Raw genomic sequence first — 23,720 nt, 5'->3', positions numbered from 1 at the left:
TTTAAAAGTGGCAAATTTCACCCCATCAAAGTCAGGAGCACCACCCACAGTCGTTCTAGGAAAGTGAACTCTGACCCTAGGACAGAACACATAGTATTTTTTTGTAATCTAATTTTGTAAATTTGGGAGTGCTTCAAATATGACGTTGAAACAGGGTTTTATGTCATTACAAGTGGGTTTTTTAACATTATCTAGTATAGTAAAATTGTGGGACCGATAAAAATTTGACATTATATTAGGGTTGTCATTATATCCGATGATGTTATAATCAGGTTAAACTGTAAATGTAAATTTCTATAATGTTTTTTACTAATTTTTATATAAAATTGTTTACAAAAATGTTTGTACAGATGAATAACAACATTGTTTTAAATTGTTTTTATATTTTTAATAGAATAAAATCATCAAATCTGTCAGAGTTGTAATGGTTATAAAATTTGGCATGGATCAAAAGTTAACTTGTGTTTTTTATTATTAATCTTTTTCTTTATTTATCAGATGAAATGATGTTTTATGTTAATTGAAACTAATGATTTAGTGCAAAACTTTTCTGTTTTTCTAAATATTAAAAAAGTTTTTTTTTATTGTTTTATTCTTTTATAGCTATTTTTTGGCTGTTTTGGGTAGACTTATCACACTGTAATTTTTTGAGGAATTTTTACTTGGTTTATAGCCAAAAAATATGTATAAAAGAATAAAACAATAAGGGAAAAAAGGACAAGAAGCTTCATGAATAAAGATTTAAACAAAAAAAAAAAATAGCTACAGAATTAATTTATTAATTTTCTTTTAGATAATTATACACTCTTGTCCAAAAACAAACATACTATTCATTTGGCCTATATCTCTAAAGGTACTGAACAAAACAGCATAAAAATTACACAAGCAGACTATTGTATTTTTTATACAACAAAAGAATCGAAAACCAAAAATTTAATCTAAATTATACCAAACCAAAAACAAGAAAAAGTACTAAACATTGTCATAAATCCTTTTGCACAAGAAATTATTAATATGGTATGTTGTTGCCTTCTGCATGCATATATGCTGCATAGCAATTACTCATGCTGGTTATAATGTTTATTTATCACTTCTATTGAGAGCAAAGTCCATTCTTGAACAGGAACATCTTGAAGCTTCTGGAGTGTTCTTGACAGAGGCCGATGGCACACAACTTGTCTCCATAGAACATTCTAAACATGTTCTTTACAATTTAGATCAGGACATCTGATGTTCTATGCTGGCCACTCCATGCAATGAATATTTTCACTGTCAAAGAAAGTCATTGATGAGTACAGCTGTACGTGTGTATAGCATTATCATTCATGAAAAATAATCAGCACTCACAACATTACATAAAAGTCTCACATGTGCTTTAAAACATTATCTCTGTATCTTGTAGTAATGGCATCCCTTGCTAACATGTGGAATTCAGTACAGCCATTAAGCATAATGCTGCTCCAAACCATGAAACAATCATCTATAAACTGATCTATTTCCACAATATTCAAGAGACGGTATTGAATTCTCTGCTCTCTCTAGATTCTAATCATGACATTCTGTAGACTATCTGAACTCACTAGTGAACAGAACATTGCCCCATTTATTCAAAAATCCAATGTCATTGTTTTTGACACTATCTTAAACACTTCTGTGCACAAAGACCAATGAAACATAGCATACTGGACATTGGCAAAATGACCATTTTACAGAAGCTTCTTGTAGACAGTTTGTTGTGAATCTCTAACACTGGTATCCATAGACACCTATGTAGAGAGCTGCCTACCAGACATTCTTCTATTACATCATATAGTTAATATCAAATAACAATTCAGTTGAGGTGGTCTGTAATAACTCTTGGACATCTTGGAATTCCTGGTTAATGTCCAGCATTTCTTGACTTTGAAATATGGCTCAAAGTCTTGATATGTGGCTCTGTGGTACATTTGAAATACTAGGCAAATATGTCTGCAACTGGTCTACTTCTAGTCTTCCAATAATTCTTCCTTTTATAAAATTGTCCATGTGGTATCTTTGTGGCATTATCATTGCCAGTATCTTATAATAATAAATTGTCTTCTATGGCTAAACTGCAACAATACAAACAATTCCATGCTACTGCTGTATTTATGGAGCCTGTGGAATATTTGACTACATCCTGGATATTTTATGCTTATTTCTTTGACATAAACTAATGAAAGATTTTCTGATAACCTTTTAACAAAACAAAAAATAATTTCCATTTTATTATCAATTTAATATGAAATTAAATTTATTTGTATTTGATTTTGTTCAAATCTTTTGCGTTATAGAAATTTTAAATTGTTATACAACGAACCCATTGTATTAGTTTTGGTTCTATCTAGTTATGAAACCAATTAAGTTTTAGGTTTGCTTTCATGAAGGTAGTAGAATTGAAAATATAATTGCTGTAATTTTTTATGGGATTATTATAATTGAAAGAAGATTATTTTATTACTAACCAATATTTAAACTTCTAATGATAGACTATAGAACTTAAAAATAATTTTTGTACAATAGTTTTTTCGCAAAAATAGTTTTCATAATAAAGATAGTTTTTAATAAAAATGTGATAAATTTCACGAGCAAGTTTGTCGGTAGACATAATCAATCATTATTATTAAGTGATTTTGACAAAAACAAATTGAAAAACATTATAATAATAAAAATTATAATACGTTTTCTGGTAGTACTGTAAATTGATGTTTGTTTGATGGATACCAATAGATTTAAATTAAAATTTTATTACATTTGTATTAAAATTTTAATATTAATTATTAATATTCTTTTCATTAAACTTTCATTAGTGAAGAATTAACAAAAAAGGAACGAGATTTGGAATCACATAAGAATAAAATTATAAAATTATGTGGTAGTGATGATTTTGACAGCAACCTTGAAATATTGGAAAAAAAGGTTAAAGAGTTACACAAGTAAGTTTTTTTCAATTTTTATACAGATTTATACAATGCTTAATTATGAAAATATAAAAAACTGGACTAAAATTATATGATAATTTCATAGTTAAAAGTGATTAAAATTAAAAGATATTGGGTTGTTCAGAAAGTTCGTAGCGATTTTTGATAGCTGACAGTTGAGACACCGATTGACGCAAAAATGATTAGAATTGTACAAACCAGTGAATATTACGATAAATGACCTTGAGACGCGTCCATTACAAAAAAAACGTTCAGATTATTCAAATAGCGTTTAATTTGTCTCATTGCAAAAATGGATGCGAACAACGTGCATTATCGACACTTGTTTCTTTTCTTTTTTCGTAAAGGCAAAAATGCTGTACAAACAGCAAAAAAGATATGTGATGTTTATGGTGGGAGTGCTTTATCAGAATCAACTGTTCGAAAGTGGTTTGCAAAATTTAAAACGGGTAATTTCAACCTTGAAGATGCTCCTCGCTCAGGAAGACTTCCTGTTATTGAAGAGGACCAGATCAAAGCATTATTGGATGAAAACCCTCATTACACAACTTGAGAGATTGCAGACATAGTGAAGTCATCAAACAGTACTGTATTTCAACATCTAAAGAAGCTCGGATACGTGAATCGTTATGACATTTGGATACCTCACGACTTAACGGAAAAAAACTTACTGGATCGCATCTCCATTTGTGATTCTCTTGAAAGACGAAATGAAAATGACCCTTTTCTGAAGCGTTTAGTGACAGGTGATGAAAAGTGGATCATTTATAACAACATCAGCTGAAAACGATCATGGGGTAAGAAAAATGAATCGCCATTAAAAACTCCAAAGGCCGGTCTTCATCCAAAGAAGGTCATGCTCACTGTCTGGTGGGATTGGAAAGGAATCCTGTACTACGAGCTGCTTCCACAGAATCAAACAATTGATTCTGATAAGTATTGTTCCCAATTGGATAAGCTGAACATGGCAATTAAAGGAAAACGTCCGGAACTGGCCAATAGAAAAGGCATTGTGTTTCACCAAGATAATGCCAGACCTCACACGTCTTTACGAACACGCCAAAAATTATTGGAACTGTGGCTGGGATGTTTTACCCCACCCCCCTTACTCACCCGACCTTGCCCCGTCGGACTACCATTTGTTCCGTTCTCTACAAAATTCCCTTCATTATAAAAACTTTGATACTTTGCAAGCTTGCAAAAACCACGTGGATCAGTTTTTCGAGGGAAAAACAGGAAAGTTCTACGAAGAGGGTATCATGAAGCTGCCCCGTAGATGGCAACACGTCATTAAAAACAATGGTGCATACATAATGGAATAAAAGTATATTTTTAGTATTAAAACAATTTCTTTTATTTCTCTTAAAAATCGCTATGAACTTTCCAAACAACCCAATACTTTATTGTTAAAAATCATTGTGTATCAAAATCTTTAATGTAAGTATTTGACTGTGTTAAATTTATTTACCAAATATCTACTAATACATTCTGTGAAGGTCACTATAAAATTTTCTTGATATCAACAAATTATTCAAGTATTTAGCATTAACTATGATCACAGCATTTGAAAATTCATCTTCCTGTAAACAACTTTTCTTTTGAAATAAATACACACAGAAATACTCATGTTATTTCTTTTCTTGCATGATTATTTTTCTATTATTTGACAAATTTTAATGAATATTTTTATTATATATGTTTAATTTTAAATTTTAATGGAAAGTGTACTTTGAGCTATATAATAATACCCAGAGATGGCTAATGAAACAATAAAATGTGGCATTTCTTATACACTCATTGCCATAAAGCTTAGTGCACCAAGAAGGCTTTTTGATTTCTACCCATTCTGATCAGTCATAACAAATTGGCCACCAACACAAGTGTATTCAATGTGAATGGTTTTGCTATCCGATTATAACAGGGATGGTGAACCTATGGCATGCGTGCCCAAAGTGGCACGTAAGAGAAATCATCTGGTACGTATTGTATCACATGATTTCTGTCTTTTTCAACAATCCTTTCTGTTTATCACCTGATCATCATTTTTTCCAATCAGATTTTTTACATTTATTGGAATTAAAGTGTATTCGTTTAATTTCTTTAAATATCATTATTTGAAGTCTAAGACATTGGCACGCATTAACATCTTTGAAGCTAAGTATGCTTATAATATGGCACACGGACTCAAAAAGGTTCGCCATCCCTGGATTATAAGATTGTTCGGGTAGTCTAGTCAGTTGCATCGGTCATAGTGTGAAATCAGCCTTCAGCAACTTGTTGGATTTTTTTTATGGCAATGAGTATAGTTGCAGTAGAAAATTCACATTGATCATAATGTAAACTACATTTCTGGTTTTGATTTATCCAGCCATCATTCTGGTTCATTTAATCTGACTGATGTAAGTTTCTTAAATAGTTCATAGTAATTTTTATTATCATATTTTACAACATATAAGACATGACTTTTATCCAAAATCAAAAAAAGGATGAAAAATTTCCCTGTATCTTATATATGAAGTTGTTATTTCCCAAAAGCTAAAGAATTTCCCAAACAATTTTCAATAGGCTATCGGTAACTTGTATCTAGTCCAATTCTTCAATAAAAATGTTTCTGTTTAATTAAACATATTATTAGTATTAATATTACTTGCTACAGCTAAGCAGCTTTTTCATGTATTTATGTAGAATATTTTAATTGTAAATTTTAATTGTAAACGACTTCTTTAAATTTACAGAAAAAATATATTTCTCTTGACTATACATACAAAGATGAGTCGAAGTCCATGCAGTCCTTTCGACTCATCTTTGTATATATAATCAAGAGAAATATATATATATATATATTTTGTTTTTCTGTAAATTCATATTCATCCTGCCAATTTTATTTAAGATTTCTTTAAACTTCTCTTTTTCTCTGATAAATAAAATGTGCATTCCAATTTTACTTTTTTTTATAATCAGAATGCAATAAAAAATAATTTCGGGCTGAGTACCAAAGATACAGGATGGTTTAAATTAAATACACTAAATGCTTTTTTCCTAAATATTCTATACTGAAATGGTGGTGACTTATAAGCCTTAAAATATGGAGTGTGACCCAGCAAGCATCTCCACACTCACTTTAACACTTCTCTATCAATAAAATAGCAAAAGAATATAAATATAATAATGAACTATTTTCTTTTTGACAAATTTATGGGTGACTTTGAACTTTTCAGTTTGAATAATCATTGAGAAAAGAACAGACACCTTTTGATTTAAACAATATAAATCCTAATCAGTAAATATCTTCAATTGGGAATCACATTTGACATCAAATTAAACTGTAACATCAACTGTTCTTACAGCCAAAATGAATTCAAATTTTTTCTAGTAAAAAGTGAATGATCAGTCAGGATGTGAGAACTAGGGCCTGAAAACCAATTAGGATGTTTGTTGGAAAGTTAAATCTTATAAAAACCCATGTTCCAAGGACATGAAGCTTTTCCAACCAGTTCCAACTTATGGAGCTATTCAGTCAGTTCCCACCAAACCTGCAATGTATGTTCTTCAGCTCCACCTGATTATCCTGTGTTGACACCTTAATAAACACTCACTTCTGGTATTTTCAGTGACTGGGTGCTTATGTGATTTCTTCCTACTATGGACTCTTGAAATTGCCACTCACAACTTCAAACTGTTTCACCCTTCTCATTGAAGAGAATGATTGATGAAGGAACAGCTGACAATCAAGCCAGAACCTGTATTCACTTATTATAAACTTTTACATCACTTTTTGGGTAAAATTGAGATAGAGTAATGTCTCTTTTTTGTACATACATAAACATTCCAAAGCCTGATATATTAATAAATCAAACAACAGCCTTAATTAATTGGGCTATTTTATGCTACAATTAATAATTAGAAATTAAGTAATTTGGTACTAGAAGTAGATGTTAGGCACCATCCTCTTTTGTCATAATTAAATAATTATAATACACCCATACCTCGCTTTACGGCCTAGATACGTTCCACGAAACTTGGCCGCAAAGCGAAAAGCCGTATAAGGAATCAATTATTCTAATACAAATTCATACAAATTCAATGGGATCGGTTCCAAATTTGTTAAATATATAACATGGTTTATCATTCAAAATGCATTTTATCTTTTTATTTCATTTAAATCAAAAATACATACATAACAAGTACATACATTTGTACATAAAATAATAACAGACTCCAAAAACCAACAATAATCTATAAACAAAAATGAAACAACTTCATGTTACATAAAATATGTGTATGTTTACATACATATTTTTTTTAAAAATGGCTTTAATCTGAAGACGATGAAGAAATGGTAACCTGCAGATCACTGTCGTCATCATTTTTCGCTGGTAAGGATGGGCCTGGCTTACAAAAATTGTCCAACGTTGTTTGTCTTGCCTTCTTGTCTATTTCGTTCTTCAGTGATTTATAACAGCTAATGGCTGAATTAATTCCTCGAGAAACTTTAGCGCTACGTTCGACGTCAGGATCGTTTTCAAGGAGAATGTTTATTCCTTGTTCGAAACTGGAAAAAGCTTTCGACAAATTTTGTGATGTTAGCTGTTTGGATACAACAGGCTCTGTCTCTTCATCAAATGCCGGTTCTGCTTGCAACTGAATGAGTTCCTCATATGAAAGGGGTTCCCTATCAGCTTCAAGTAGATCAAGCACATCACGTTCGTTCAAACCTTCAAAGCCGAGATCATGTGCTAGATTAAAAATTTTTAATTTGTACTTACATACATATGTACAGTACTTACGTACCAAAAATGTCCCTAATTGTTTCCAATTTTTCCAGTTAATGTGTAACAATCAGTAATAAATATGTATATAAAACACTCACAGACAAGTCTAAACCAGCCGCTTTATGAGCACACACTGAATAAGGCTCGTAAACAAGAGGAAATAGCAAAGAGTGTGCATCGAGATTGCGCTTGCGCAAGATTGGCAACATGTAGATATATCGACATCGAAAAAAAGTTTTTTTGCCGTTATAGCGAAACATTTTAGGCCGTAAATCGAAAACGTGCCTTAATTGAAGAGGGCCGTTATAGCGAAATGCCGTATAAAGAGCGGCCGTATAGCGAGGTATGGGTGTAATTTAATATAATTTAGAACAGTCTGGAAGAAAAGAATCGGTCCAGAGTGGGAGTCAAACTGGTAACCTTCACTCACCATGCGGTGCACTGTCCAGTTACGTCATCCAGACCTCCAAGTAACTCTTCACTTCCAGACACAGTTAAACCTGATTAATAGCCTGGTTAATTAAGGCTGTCGTTTGGTTTATTGTCTCTTTTTTACTTGAATAAGTGACCTTTTTTAAACACAGATAATTTATCCTTTCCTCCCGAACTTATTCAATTCTCTTCCAATTACACCATCCAGATCTGATTGCAAAGTTCAATCTAATCTTTCACAACATGATATTGGGTTCACAGGATGTCTGTATATTTAAAAATATATTCTTTAGTTCAAATTAGAATATATTTGTGAACATTTGGAAACTAATTCAAAACAGCATTTATTTATGTTATTAAATCAAAAATATGTAAAATAAATGTTTTTTTCTGTATTATATCTATAAATTTTTTGATTTTTGTGATATCCTTCATTTAGATTTTCTATCAAATATAATTTTTATGTTTAGTCAAATATTATTATTATTATTATTATTTAGTGAAAAAGGAGCCCTAATTGGTAGCCAGTATATTTTCACAACTTACATTGATAAACTGAAGAATAGATCTCCTTGTTGTCCTTTGTGTCATAGAGGATTTGAAGAAGAAGAACAAGCTTTGGAGTTAATAAGTGATGTAAGTGTCTTGTATGAAATATAACTTTTAGTTATTGAAATGTAATTATTAAAGTTTTAAAATTGTTAAAATAATTGTATTCATGAAATTACAGAAAAAAATATTTTATTATTAAACTATTATTGTATGAATTCAAAAGAAAATTAATCAACAATCAGATAAAAATGTTAAGTTAGTATTTTAGCTTATAAAGTTTATAAAAACTAAAAATAATAAAAAAATCTTTTATATTATATTTTTCTGTTATTTAAAATAACGAAAGTTTTACTGGATTATTTCAGTTGAAACATTTGGCTGAGAGAATTTAATATTTGAGATTAATAAAGAGGTTGTCAATAAATTTTAAATTATAGACGTATTTTTATCGTATCTTATGTTGAAATGTTATTTTAATACTTATTTGGAAGTGTAAAAACTTCTGGAAACTTTTTATATTAGTACAGTAGAACTCAGTTCAGAAGTTCCTGCATTAGAAATTTTCTCATGTAAGAAGTTCAATTTCAAAAGTCCCAGTTTGTCCTCATCAGAGAGATGTAAAGTTTTTGTATGAAATGTTTTCATTTAATAAAATTTCCCACTTAAGTAGACAGAAATCCAAGACCAGAAAATAGATTTGCTTCAAAGTTTTTCAACTACATCTCATTGAAATTTTATACATTTAATTTGTAAGGAAAAAGAGACATTAAGAAATGTACAAAATTTTGTGTCATTGCGTGCTCGACTTTGGGTTCATTTTCTTACATTGTTATCTGGAAGAATTCTTGCGACAAACAGCAAAATTCTGATAAGTGCCATCAATACATAGATGATATTATAAGTCTTCAACAAATTTTAGTATGATATTTGTAGATCTGTAAAAAAATTTTCGTGTCTCCTGGGTTTACTCTCATTTTTAAAAAAATATTTTTGTTAATTTTGAAAGCTTTGCTTCAGATATAATATATATGCCTCAAAGTTTAGACAAATGAATTTACATTACAGGCCATGTGTTCCATATTCCTAAAAAATTCCTGTGACTTTCAGTGAACAGCATGAGCACTCTCATATGGGGAACTTGGCAAGCAGAATTGAGAGATAGGGATACCTAGAAGTGATTCACTTGGCTATAAAGTTAATAATAAAACAACAAAGATTTATTTAAACATAAGAGTTTATCAATGTATATTACAAAATGTGGCAGAACATTTAGCATAGAACTATCTTTTGATTTACCTACTATGGCATAAGACTGCATCAATATGACATATAACATGAGCTATCTGAATATAACCAAGGGAGAGAGCTAAGAACTTGAAACACTTTTAGCTAATCTTATTTGCACCTGCTTCCACGAGAGAGAGAGAGAGAATTTAAAAATTGATTGCATTGGGATAATTACCCCCAATAAAGTTTCTTGAGAATTCAGCTTTTCATAGGTGAGGTGATCCTTAATGTAAGTAAACCCATTTATTAAACACAAAGTTCTTGTCTAAAGTTGACTCACAATCAACAAGACAGTAGATCCTGATTAGGAAGAAAGGAATCTTCTGCAACTTCTTGGGAGGGGGAGAATTTTCTTGAAGTGACTTGGGGAATAGCAATGGGCAAACTCCTTAACCTTCCTTCACCTTTCCTTTTTTATTCCATCCTTCTTTCTCACATATCTGGAATATCCAAATTTGGTAAAATTGAATAGAGAGAGAGATTATTATCCAATCTCAGCTTTTTCTTGACAAACATCCTTAAATGAGTTGAACTCAGTCATTTCAAAAGGAAGCATTATCAAGAGATAAGATCTCATGAACTTCCCTGTTGACTTTCCAAAATTTTAGCTTTTGTTAAAATTTATAAAATTTAATATTTGAATTAAATTCAAAATACTAGCCTGGGATCTCGGAAAGAATGTTCTCTTAGTTCCAACAGCACAGAGAATTCAAAACTAAAAAAAACTATAACTTAATTTGTTCCAATGATGATTATATCCCTGGTATAGATGATTATATCTCTGATTAGATCTTTGTTTATTCTCATAGAACAAATACTCATATCTTTTAATACTTTTCTTTAAAACTTAATCTGAAACATAATTGTTAATAATTAAGTTCCTATATATATAGTAATTAGTTGAAAGAATTCTAAATAGTTATTACATAATATATTTATTACAGAAAAAAATGTTAAAACTTACAGTGCATGTTTATAAGTTATATCAAAACAATACAGTCCATAAGTTTTGAACTGTTGTGGTTTATATTGTAATTATCATTACCTACAAACTCGAATCTTAATAATTAATATATCCGTTTATAACAAATATTTCACAAAGAAGTCAATATGCATTGATTAGACAAGTATAATCTTAGGAATTTCTTCTAAAATGTAATGCATAACTTCCTATATTAAATCTTACAGAATGCAAAGCTATCTTTCGACTGACATATCCTCTTTAATAGAATAACTATCTCGGTCATAAGTGATATTATTCAATATTTTGATACTGACTATTGATCATGACTTTTGTTGTTGAGTGCAAAGCCTTTGAACTACGAGGGTGGATCCAAAAAAAAGGTTACAAGGGTAATAAAAAATTATTTATTAATAATAGACAGAAAATATAAAAGGGAATTAAGAGGCATACTTACCAATCACGTTTCCACGTAATCACCGAATCTATTTAGGCATTTATCTGAACGCAGGACCAACTTCTATAACCCAGTTCTTGGCTGCTGTTTTCACATCACTGAAGAGAACCTTGTTCCAGATAAGTGTTTATTTATTTTCAAAAAAAGGAAATAGTCACTGGTGCCAAATCTGGGCTTTATGGGGGTGGCTCCAGACTTCCCACTTGAACTTTTGCAGCAATTGTTGAGTTTTGCAAGCAGTATGGAGTCTGGCATTGTCATGCAGGAGGATGACACCATCACTCAACATGCCAGGGCGTTTGCATCAGATGCCCATAAGAAATGAATCACAGCTCACACCTCCAAGTGAGACCACTTATTTAAACGTCTTGCCATTTCAATCACTGACGCATCAGCGAACTTACACTATCTACCCGCACAACCGCTGTAAGAGAACTAGTACCATCTGTCTCCACTCTGGGAAAAAAATATTCCCTCCACATTAATTACTTTTCAAATCTTCTGCTTGTAACCTCTTTTTTTGGATCTACCTATGTATTTGATACAGATGCTACTGTATTAGTCTTTTATAATGACAATTCAACTAGTTCTAACAACTATGATATTTAAGATATACTAAGTATATTGTTATTTGACAATCCTGAATATATTACAATGAACTCGGCTTAAATAGGTTTACTTAAATTTTCAGTACTTTAATTTGTATAAATTTAAAATTTATTTCATGAAAATAATTCTTCGTGGTAAATATTTCTGGTAAAATTAATCTATATATCATTATTGTGTTTGTAAAGTTTATATATTTAATAAATAAACAAAAATTTCATTAAAGCATACTTTTTTTGAGATTAATAAGTATATTATACATTTCTTAAATCTTTCTTCAATTTTAATAAAATGTATTTATTATAATTTTCTTTTAGCTTGAAAGAAAAATGAAAATGGTTCCCTCTCAATTGGATATAAAAGAAACTAATATCAAAGAAAATCAATTAAAATTGAATGCACTGATGGAGTTAAGGCCTGTTCGAGAAGAGGTAGTTGAATTTTATTTATTAATATTATTATTAGCAAGGGACGTAATTAATCTACTGAACTTACCTAAAAAACTTTGGATGTCTAAATTGGTCTTGAATGAAACTTATAACTTCAAGTAGTGTCTATTGTTTTTAATCTTATTTTCTAATTTTTAAAATAAAATTCCAGGATATTAGAAATTATTTGATGGTAAATTTCCATTCAGAAAATTTGATGTTAAGTTAAATATAAATAAATTTATAATGGATGATTCTGGTTACTTTTAATTTAGATATAAGTTGACTAATATACTTCTTATAATTAGAATAATATGCTGTTAAAAATAGCATGTTGTTATTCTTTGTTAATTTTTGAAAGTAAATAATTTACTTATGTATAAATACATTTTTATAATTATGTTGTTGTCATCAATTTTAAAATTTTATTCAACATTGCTCATTTCTGTATGTAAGTTTAATTTTATTAATTATATCTTTTCTGTTTGTTTTTCAAAACAGACTTTTAATAAAAATAGCGAGGTTGAGGCCGAAGTTTTAAACGCAAAAACGTATACGTCGGACGTTTGGCGCCGCTTTCCTGTAAACCTAGAAGTTTGAAAATGGCATTTGGAATGTTGAGCATGATTCCACTGACTTTCCAAACGCCATTGTCAAACTTCTAGGCTTACAGGAAAGCAACGCCGAACATCCGACGTACACATTTCATTTTCGCGTTTAAAACTTCGGCCTCGATCTCACTAATATGTAATTACGTAGTTATAATTTATAGAAAATAATCCATATATTAAAATTTTTTATAGATTAAAAGTTTATCCAATAATAATATTCCTGAACTTAGAGAAAAACTTTCAACTTGTTCAGAAAAAATTGAATCAGAAAAAAAAGAAATTGAAGAGGTATTTTTTTACATGTGATTTAAGACATTTAAATATTATTCTGTAATTTTACATTAAGATTACAGCTACCGTAGCATTTATAACTATTATTTTATGCACACAAATTACTTCAATCTATTCACAGCTTGAAGAAATTTTAGAAAGTAAAAATGCCGATAATCAGATGGCAGTTTCTCTTCAACAACATGCCATTATCTGGGATCAGAATTACACAGAAATTAAAAGGATAGATGACAGACTGTCGAATTTAACTTGTCAGTTAGGTGGAGCAGGTAGAGTTTATTTTAAAATATTTATTCTTATGTATTAGTTATTTTTTAAGAAAAATAGTCAAAACAGATACTGTACATGCTGGCATATAAGTTTGTTTTTTTTTTAAATCTGAAAATATCTTCAAAACTAGGAGTCAACTTATGTGACAGGTATAAAATGCAAATCTTTATCAGCATCTGTTGAAAAAACTGAATTTTCATATCAAGTAATATAAGGATTTAATTAATTAGTACATTTCTATTATTTTAAAAACGATATTAAATCTATTTATAAAACTTAAATTTGTTTAACATTATTAGATATGAATCGTACTATGCAACAAGTCACTGATGAGCAAGAGATGGTGAATTTGAAACTGTAATTAGCATTATTTTTATATAAATACTGTTAAAAAGTTTACACAAAAAATATAAATGTTACGATACACAATAAAATATTTATTTATTTATTTTTTTTTAAAGAAATTCTATTAAAAATGAAATAGAACATTATCAACAGAAAATTACCGAGCATTCCGAAAATATCCAATCGTTACGAAGCAGAAAAAATGACCTTCAAAGTGACCTGTTGCAGATTACAAGTAGATTACAAAAAAGAAGTTCTTTGGAGGAAGAGAAAAAGAAACTAATTTCTGATAACGTTCACTTAGAAGAAAAGTTAAAAGTTCGATTTTCTTCTTATAATTATTAATTTTAATTAGTTAACTATTTTTAATCTTTAGTTTTGTAATTTCAGGAAGCAAAGACAAAATTAAAAGAAATAGAGGTAAATATTATTCTCATCCATAGTGTGTAATTGGATATCACGCAATGTCAAAATGTCTCGTTATCGTGAGGGATTTAAGTAGAATCCAGTCCAATTCTTCAGATAATTTGGGATGGAATTTCATTCTTAATTTTTTATATAAAGAATATTAGTCAACAATATATATAAACTTATTCAAATGACAAATTTGATAAGGCTAGTAATATTGGTTGTAAGAAGCTGAATAGTTCACTAATTCATCTAATTTATTTATGGCTTATACTTTAGATAAAATTAACAGATTTGAAAAAAGAAAAAGAATCATTAATAAAAGAAAAAGAAAAGGGAATGGAAAGTCAACGTGAAAAGGTAAATGAAAATTTCCATTTACATTGTAGCATTTATTTGTAATGTCAATAATGTATTTTTAGGTGAATAAAATGAAGAGAGTTTTACAAGATATCAACATTCATTCGAAAGAAATAGACAAGTAAATCAATTTTATATTATAATTAATTAAAATCAGAAATTTGTCGGTGTTATAATGTTGTAAATTTTTTAAATTACATAATTTTTTGCAGATATGTTAAAGCTAGACAAGAAGTTAAATTAAGTGATCAGAAAAGTAAATTGGATAATATTGTCGAAAGATTGAAGATTAAAATAGACAAGTTTGAAGAAATTAATAAATTAATGTCTACTGTTAACGAAGAATTAGCAAATCATCAAGTAACGTCTTTTAATTTTATAAAGATTATTCACTATACACAAATAATTTAAAATAAATACTGGGACTTCTGATCCTTCGTATTGTCGTAAAAATTTCCTGTACATTTTGTGTCATATAAGATGAATTTTCAAAAGATGAACTTAAAAAGATATCTTTTATGTTTTGAATTTGAAATAATTTTTATAACAGCCTAGCATTCGTTTTTTGAAACCGTGTCGTATTTTTTATATTTGTTCTATAAGCGCGATATAGCGCAATAACAATCACTTGGCACGATTCACTTCACACATCACGATAAAGAAGTGAATCGTGCCAAGTGATCGTTATTGCGCTATATCATGCTTATAGAACAAAAATAGCCTAACGCCATTTTTTTTTATTAGAAGTTGCCTTTTGCCTGCAGGTTGACAAACATTAAACACTAATAAATTTTTCTATAAGAAAAGTTTTTTAAAATATTATAGAAAACATATATGGAACATATACATTTGATAAAATAATATTTTGTTTCTGTATCTTATTATTATTGAATATATGGACATTTAATTTATATTGGAAATTTGAAATAATTTAAAACAAGATGCAATATGCATAACCAAAAATAGAATATTAAAATAATATCTTGAGAATTACCTTGTAAAGTTATTTTCTGAGAATATTTTTACTAAACTAAACTAAGCAATTGATTGGTAATTCTATGCTTTGTACAATCTCCAAAATAAACATTATTTCAATTAAAATGACTGACAGTATTTTTTTAAATTAAAAATTCAAAAGGCTATGAATATGAATTTGTATTCAGAAAAATTTTTTCATGTTATACTAGCAGGTATGCCAATCACACTATTAATATATGAGATCTAACCCAAAAGTAAGTGTACTGATTTTTTATTTCAAAGTATACAAGAATTACATCAAATTACAAATGATTTCCTTCAAAGTACAACCCTTGCGAGGTCACACAATGGTTCCAACGCTTTTTCTACTGTCCCGAAATGATGATTTCAGCTTGGATTTTATCTTAGGGAATAGGTAGAAGTTGCATGGAGGTTGTAAAAGTGTGAGGATTTTTTCCTAGCCAAAAACTATTGAATTAGTAGTGCTGTGTGAGCAGGCATGTTATCATGGTGCAGCACCCAATCTTCTGCAATGTCTCTGCAGACTCACTTGATTCGTTTTCAAAGTCATTCCAAGACATCTTTGTAGAAGGCCTGATTAACTGTCTGTCCTGAAGGTAAAAATTCTTTGTGCACAATTCCACAGCTATTGCAAAAAACAATAAGCATCATCTTTACCCTGGATCTGCTCACGTGTGCTTTCATAAGGAGAATTTGGTGTGTGCCATTCCTCACTCTGTCATTTGATCTCGGGATCATATTCAAAAACCCAGGACTCATCTGTTATTACTCTAAGAAATTTGGCTCAATTGCAGCATTTTCTGACAAATTTTCAACCGGTTCTCCTTTTGCTCCAAAGACAAGTTTGCAAAACATCTGTTAAAATTCTGTGAACTGCATTTTTATCCAAACCTGTCTGTTCAGCAATCATCCTGACACTCAGTTGGCAGTCTTTGGCCATCAGAGCTTTGACAGCATCCACATTTCGATCACTTGTTGATGTAGTTAGACTTCTGGTACGAGGTTCATCTTCAACGTTTTCTCACCCCTATAGCTTTGTGCCACCTACACCCCATGTTTCTCAATAAAGTGGCATCTCCATAAGCTTTGTTAAATCTGTAAATGTCTCAGTTGCAGATTTCTTGAGTTTCACACAAAACTTGATAGCATAATGTTGTTCTCCATTTCAAACATAATGATGTGTTAAAACACTACCTTACATTGAATGTATCACATGTATACAGACTTTGTATACATGTGATACATTCAATGCTAAATTCCTTTTATGTTGCAATGTAGATTGTGTTACTTTTCATTACAGTTAAATATTTACAGAAACTGGATATTGGCTGATCTAATATATATGAATCTGATGAATTACAAAAGTGTTTCATCAGTAAAACTATTCATATATCTCATCTAAACATCTGCTTTTATAGTTAAATAATTTTTCATGTTATACATTTAAAATTATTAGTATGATGTAAATTAAAGTCGTACGGATAGCAATTTTCAGAAAAATGAAATAAAAATTTAAATGTAAATTGAAAAATTCAATTAAAATATGACAAGTACAAGGAAAATGTTTTCACAATAAGATTAAAAGATGAAGATAAGATCCCGATGTGTTTGTTTTAAATTATCATTAACAAATATCAAAATAATTTACGTAAATATTTATTAACTTTATATAGCTGAAAGAAAGAGAATTACAAGATAACATGAAACTCGTCGAATGTCAAGAGAAAATTTTAAAAATTGAAGAAAAATTATTAGATTTGCAGGAACGATTAGGAAGTGAAGAGATAATTACTTTAATGCAGTAAGCAATACTTTAAAAATTTACGTTAATATATTTAAAAGAGCTTAATGAAATTTCATTTTATTGTTTGAACTAATAAAATTGAAAAATAATTAAGTTTATAAATTTTTTTGAAGTAAATATTCAAAAATAAAAATAATCCAGCATGAAATTTATTTAATTAACACTTTCAAATGTTAATTAAATATTCGATACGTAATAATCTGAATTATTTTAGTTTGAATAAAGACTAAATATGTATTCAAATTATCCTATGTTGATGCAACCTGAAGCCATCTTACAAAAGATGAAAAAATTAGTTAAACAAATTCCCTTCTGTATTTTTTAATATTGTTTTTTACTTAATTACACATATGTGTAATTTTTGAATGACAAACAAACCAAGAATTATAAATATTTAAAGGAATGATACAAGAAACATAAAATAGAATAAAAAATAAATTAATAAGACTATAGATTTTTGGTGAATTGAAATTATACATTCTGAACATTAAATATATAAAACAAAATAAATTTATAGATTACAGTAGACCCTCCCCCTATAACACAGATTTGTATAACACGGCGAAAAAATTGCAATTGTGTTCGTATAACACGCTAAAAGATACTCGTATAACGTGGTAAAACGTCATCGCCGACTCGTGTCGCGACAGGATTGGTCAAATCTGGACCAATAGCGGACATTGCACAAACCGTCGAGTTTAAACGAGCAGCGGACCTACTAAAAACCATTTATTATTTAACTGCCATAAAAATTATATTTTTATTAATGATGTCTCCAAAGTTCAGCAAATTTTTCGCAGAAAAATAACTTATCGGGAAACACGCGCCGCTGTTCGATGAGCCGCTCTGCGACAAAAACGAGCTTAAGCAATGGCGTCGTCGAACGGTGAACACTCGGTAAGTAATCCTACAATTTTTTGTTTATAGCATAGTTTATATGGATTATTCCCAAAAAATTATACGTGATTTGGAAATGTTGAGTCAAATTAGTCTAGAATCGATTAATTTTATGGAAGAAAACCTTTCAAACAGCCATAGCTCCTAAACTACACACATTCCGGGCTGTGATCGGCTCACGTATTTAAGTGACTCGTACAACACGGAATTCATATAACACGGAATGTATCTACCGTGTTATAGGGGGGGTCTACTGTATTTTGCATTTCTTAGCAGTTAAGAATATTTCATGCTTTAAATACAGAATACAATAGAAATTTTAAAAATTAATGATTAATAATGCAAAATGAAATGTATCTTTATTTCTGTTTCTGTTATACTATTTTGCTTTCCCTTCCCATTTAAAATTTGTTTTTTAATAAATCTAATGAGTCAGTTTTTGAAATAAAGTTTTTAAAAGATTTTAAATTAAAGCAACTCCCTAAATAATTGGGAATAAAAATGTAATTTTTATGTAAATCATTAAAATGTTTATTTAATATTGTAAATATTTTGTTAAAATTTCAGGAAAAAAGATACTCTGTTAAAGCTAAAAGGCGATTTATTGTCCGAACAGCACATTGCTCGCGGACGAGAAAACGAATTACAACAAAATGTCCTTCAATTGACTAGAAAAACAGAAAGTGACATGTATAAAAATGCAGATAAGAAGCATAGAGATAAAGTAATTGATCTTAAAGTATGTATTAGCATTTTTTTATTTGCTTTTATATTATTTTAATTTATATTTTTTCCGGCCGTTATACATAACAGAGAGAAAGTACGGCTGGCAATCAGTAAAAAAAATGACCCCTAGAATTTAGATTTTTGGACACGGGACTTCGAAACATCGAGAAAAGAAAAAACTTTGCCATTTTTTTCCCGTACGTATAGAACGTTTGCGTACGGCGGGGGCAAGATTTTGTTCACCGACTTTAAAGTTTAATACTCCTATGCCTTTTATCAAACATTTCTTAAATTTTGCAGGGAGATTTGTGTATTAGGGGCATCAATGCTATTAAATTTTGGTGGTTAAAGGTCAAGGAAGTGAGAATATACAGGGGGGGTCATATGTCATATTTTGAGTCGACTTAATGAAGATTTTATTTGTTTACAATTTGCATTTACAATTTTCTATAAAATTCATCTCTACCCTCAAACTTAAGCTTTTTGTCATTTTATAATAATTAATAATATAAAGAGTTTTTAAAATAAAATCTCATAACAGATTGCACCACATGCAATTTTGAAGTTCGGCTGGGAAAGTTCTGCAACTCATTGCTAGATTTTTAAACAATGAAGTTAAAATTGAAAAAATAATAAATATTAAAGATGGTGTTTCTGCCCACTATAGATTATTATTATTTATTTATGAAGTAGTTATTTAGTAGTTTAAATATACTTTTCAGCTATTCCAGTGAAACTTAACTTTAGAGTTATTCCCATATAAAATATTTTCAAATTAATTAACTATTTCACAGTATTTTTATTTCTACTAATTTACAGTCAAACCTGTTTTTATGCGGGGGATAGGGACCGCATTAAAAAAAACGCATTAAAAAAAATCTCACGAAACTTCACGAATGGCTGTAAATAATAGTTTTCGCAACACAATTAAAAAATATTTTTTTATGCGGTCAACAGGGACCGCATAAAAAAAGTCTCACATAGAAAATAACTCAAAACCGTACGAAATAGAATTTATTGACAACAGATGTCAGCACTTGACTGCATCGTCTGGTCTGTCGTCTGCATCGTTTTACATATTTTTGTCCAGGTGGTGTTTTGTTGACTTAAAAAGTAAATTATTTCATTTTTCGCATATTCATGCAATAATATTACTATAATAAGTGCATTTATGCTATAATAAGTTTATTTAGCTATAATAAGTCAACGTAAGACATGACGAATCGCACGAGACTAGTCGCCAACTATACCGCACAAATTAAAAATTTGCATTAAAAAAATCGCACAAATAAAAATCGCACATAAAAAGAGCGCATAAAAACAGGTTTGACTGTATTATATAATTCAGGTTCAAATTATCTGAGATTTGAATCCTTAGTATCTGTACTTGGCTGTATGTCATGATAGATGCAATAAAAGAAGAACAAAGTTGAAATAGTTCTATGTATAATGAATATCGTTATTTTTTTTTTTATTCATTTATTTTAGAATACTTATATTTTTGATTCTGAACTCAGCTGACTATCAAAATCCTGAGCTATATAGCTCAGCTCTGCTTAGTTCATTTGGTAGCATTCTAATGTATATACAAACATACGCATATACTGTAATAGGCAACAGTTTATTACATGAATAATAGCGAGGTTGAGGCCGAAGTTTTAAACGCAAAAATGTGTACGTCGGACGTTTGGCGCCACTTTCCCGTAAGCCTAGAAGTTTGACAATGGCGTTTGGAATGTCGAGCACGATTCCACCGACTTTCCAAACGCCATTGTCAAACTTCTAGGCTTACGGGAAAGCGGCGCCGAACGTCCGACGTACACGTTTTCGCATTTAAAACTTCGGCTTCAACCTTGCCAATATATATCTTAATATAATGTAAATATTTAGAAAAAGTTTAAATATTTTTTAAAGCCATATTTGATATATTACTGTATACATTTCAGTCAGATTTATTTTAAATGTGGAGAAACGTTACGTATTGTAAATGTAAACAATGTACAATGGATGTTTTAATTTAATAAATGCAATTAAAAATAATTGTGAATCTTTATATTTACTTTTATTTTTTGTATAATGCATGATTACTAATATCAAGAATTATATTTTATATTATTACAGTATATATATAATTTTTTTACTCAATCTATTGCAATTTTATATTCAAAGAATAAAATATAACTAGCTGTTTTTAAAAATTAGACTTCTATTCTGTACAAAAGGGAAAAGTTATACCCATCAAGACTTCAATAGATAAAATAGAAAAACTCTCTTTTAATGTTATTTTCATGATTGGACAAGAAATAAAAGAACAATTTAATCGAAAAATTTCAGTAAAGTAAATTTACTACTCGTCGTTTTAATGGGATCGTCGGGCAATGGAACGTAAATAAGATTAAATACAAACATTCTGGAATGCCAAAAGAATGTGTAGCGTTGTTATTTATTGTCCAATCATTAGAATAACTCCAAAAAACAGTTTTTCTGTTTTATCTATCAAACTTTTACTCTTACCACTCCATCGAAATTACTTATATATTTACGCCATTTTTGCATATCGTTATTTAAAATGAATTTTATTATACTGTGATATTGATTTTGAATAGTCTAAATTGTTTTGTTAACCATGTGTAATTACATCTGTTTTGTCTTTATAAATCATTGAATTTAATTTATTAAGGTAGAGTTTTTCATGTTAAAATAAGAATAACTTGTCTTTGTTATAGTGCTAAGCATTTAAAATTTTTTCAGACAACAGAAGTAACTTGTAACGATCTAAATAAATATTACATAGCATTAGATCGTGCTATTTTGAGATATCATGCTATGAAGATGAGTGAAGTTAATAAAATAATTAGAGAATTGTGGATGAAAACTTATGCCGGGAATGGTGAGTTCTATTTTTTAATGATCATATTAAAATTCATAGTAAAACTGCATTTATATTTCAGATATCGATTATATTGAAATAAAAGCTAATGACGATCAAGCATTTGTTGGATTAGAAAGAAGACGAACATATAATTATAAAGTAGTCATGATTAAAGGAGACATTGAAATTGATATGAGAGGAAGGTGTAGTGCCGGTCAGAAAGTAAGATGTTCTTCCTTCTATATACCGAAGACATATCGGGATCTCCGTTGTCGATTTATATTTAGGCCGTGGCGTAATCGATAAGATAATACACCAGTTTGCCATTTCTCCATTTTTCACTCTTTGTCTGCACCTTATTTGTGTTTTGGAGTAACCCAATTATATTTTCATGTCAAATAATGCAATTTTGCATCACGTGACGTCCTAATATGCCAATAACTAGGGATGTTGTGATTCTGTGGAAGAATCAGTTCCACAATTGAAACAAGTATCACTAGAAAGAAATTAATATTGGAATTAATTCTGTTTAGATTTGATTTTATTTATTGTTTTTGGCAAAGAAAACTAGAAATCACATATGTTAATACGTGTAATAAGTCATACAATAATAATTAAAAAATTACAAATTGAAATAATGAAGCCAAAACTGTAATAAAATTAAGACCACTAGCAATATGTTTCCACGAATTGAATGCAATTAATTAAACAAATTTTTTCAATTAAAACACAAAAATTTGTTTGATTAACTGCATTCGATTTACGAAAACGTATAACCCGACGAAGGTCTCCGAAAGTGATCAAAAACATTCATTTTATCCAATAAACCTACCCGCTAGAACCAGTACAGAAGGCATCTGTGAATGGTTATATATTTTCCAGTTTTTGTGGTTTTATTTATAGATAACATTAATAGCTCATTCAAAGGAAAGAATGCAAAATTGGAATGTAGAAAACTTTTGATTGTCACTATTTTCTGATTCCAAGTTTAAAATTATCAGATCAAGAAAAAATTTTGCAAATTAATCTGCAGTATAATGTGATGGTGAATGACTAACTTTTGGCACAAATCTCCCAGAAATTCCAATACTTTAACTTAGGAAACACCGAATTATTGTACAGGTACACCTTGATTTAAGGCATTTTGCTAACAATGATTTTTGATATATTCGCGTCTATTTAAAAGCAAGGCAAGTGCTAAAAATAAAGATCATGAAAACCCCTTTATTACTTTTGCATTATTGTTTTAGGCTAGCACTATTAGCCAAAAGCATATTTACATTATCCTTTTTTTTATATTCACTGACAAGTTGAATATAACCTTAAAATGAATCACAGTTTCTTCCATTTTATAGCAGTGGTCTTGAACCTAATTCACCATATTGGTAAAGTACGCCTGTATGTTGTAACAGTAACAGGTTTATAAAGATTTAAGTGAACTTTATTTTGTAAGAAATATCTTATGCAACAATTTTCAAGATGGATATATTTTGACACCATCGCTTTAAAAAATATGTTTCTGGAAATTGAAAAATTGCAATAATTTGTTTGCACAACATCGAGCAAAGGAAAATCACTTTACGTGAAAAGTCCCAAATATTTTTGAAGTGTTATATATTTACGTATGCACGAATATGGTAAGTATTGGTGTACGTAAATGCAAATTAGTTACGACAAAGAAA

The 23,720-nt window shown here is 29.5% G+C and overlaps 1 protein-coding gene and 1 long non-coding RNA gene across 2 annotated transcripts in view; one reads left to right on the top strand and one right to left on the bottom strand.

Annotated features, from left to right (window-relative positions):
• The window catches only part of rad50 (DNA repair protein rad50), a 57,290-nt gene that overhangs the window by 32,827 nt on the left and 743 nt on the right, over positions 1-23,720 (top strand). Inside the window, exons 20-34 of the mRNA XM_067271485.1 lie at positions 2,829-2,954; positions 8,665-8,800; positions 12,345-12,458; positions 13,259-13,354; positions 13,479-13,626; positions 13,927-13,984; positions 14,089-14,290; positions 14,363-14,392; positions 14,660-14,740; positions 14,803-14,861; positions 14,953-15,100; positions 17,413-17,540; positions 19,008-19,179; positions 21,918-22,056; positions 22,118-22,260. Of these exons, the coding sequence (XP_067127586.1) occupies positions 2,829-2,954; positions 8,665-8,800; positions 12,345-12,458; positions 13,259-13,354; positions 13,479-13,626; positions 13,927-13,984; positions 14,089-14,290; positions 14,363-14,392; positions 14,660-14,740; positions 14,803-14,861; positions 14,953-15,100; positions 17,413-17,540; positions 19,008-19,179; positions 21,918-22,056; positions 22,118-22,260 (1,780 nt within the window). The remainder of the gene's footprint in view (positions 1-2,828; positions 2,955-8,664; positions 8,801-12,344; positions 12,459-13,258; positions 13,355-13,478; positions 13,627-13,926; positions 13,985-14,088; positions 14,291-14,362; positions 14,393-14,659; positions 14,741-14,802; positions 14,862-14,952; positions 15,101-17,412; positions 17,541-19,007; positions 19,180-21,917; positions 22,057-22,117; positions 22,261-23,720) is intronic.
• Positions 7,096-8,088, bottom strand: LOC136976337 (uncharacterized). The gene is made up of 2 exons (XR_010880920.1): positions 7,798-8,088; positions 7,096-7,403 (listed from the first exon to the last, which is right to left on the bottom strand). It is a non-coding gene; the product is annotated as an uncharacterized lncRNA (long non-coding RNA).

Source organism: Centruroides vittatus, unplaced genomic scaffold, assembly GCF_030686945.1.
Source record: "Centruroides vittatus isolate TY-2023 unplaced genomic scaffold, ASM3068694v2 contig_4, whole genome shotgun sequence".
In the NCBI taxonomy this organism is placed as follows: Eukaryota; Metazoa; Arthropoda; class Arachnida; order Scorpiones; family Buthidae; genus Centruroides; species Centruroides vittatus.
Note: the sequence above shows the minus strand (reverse complement) of the source record. Positions and strands in the feature narration are given on the sequence as shown.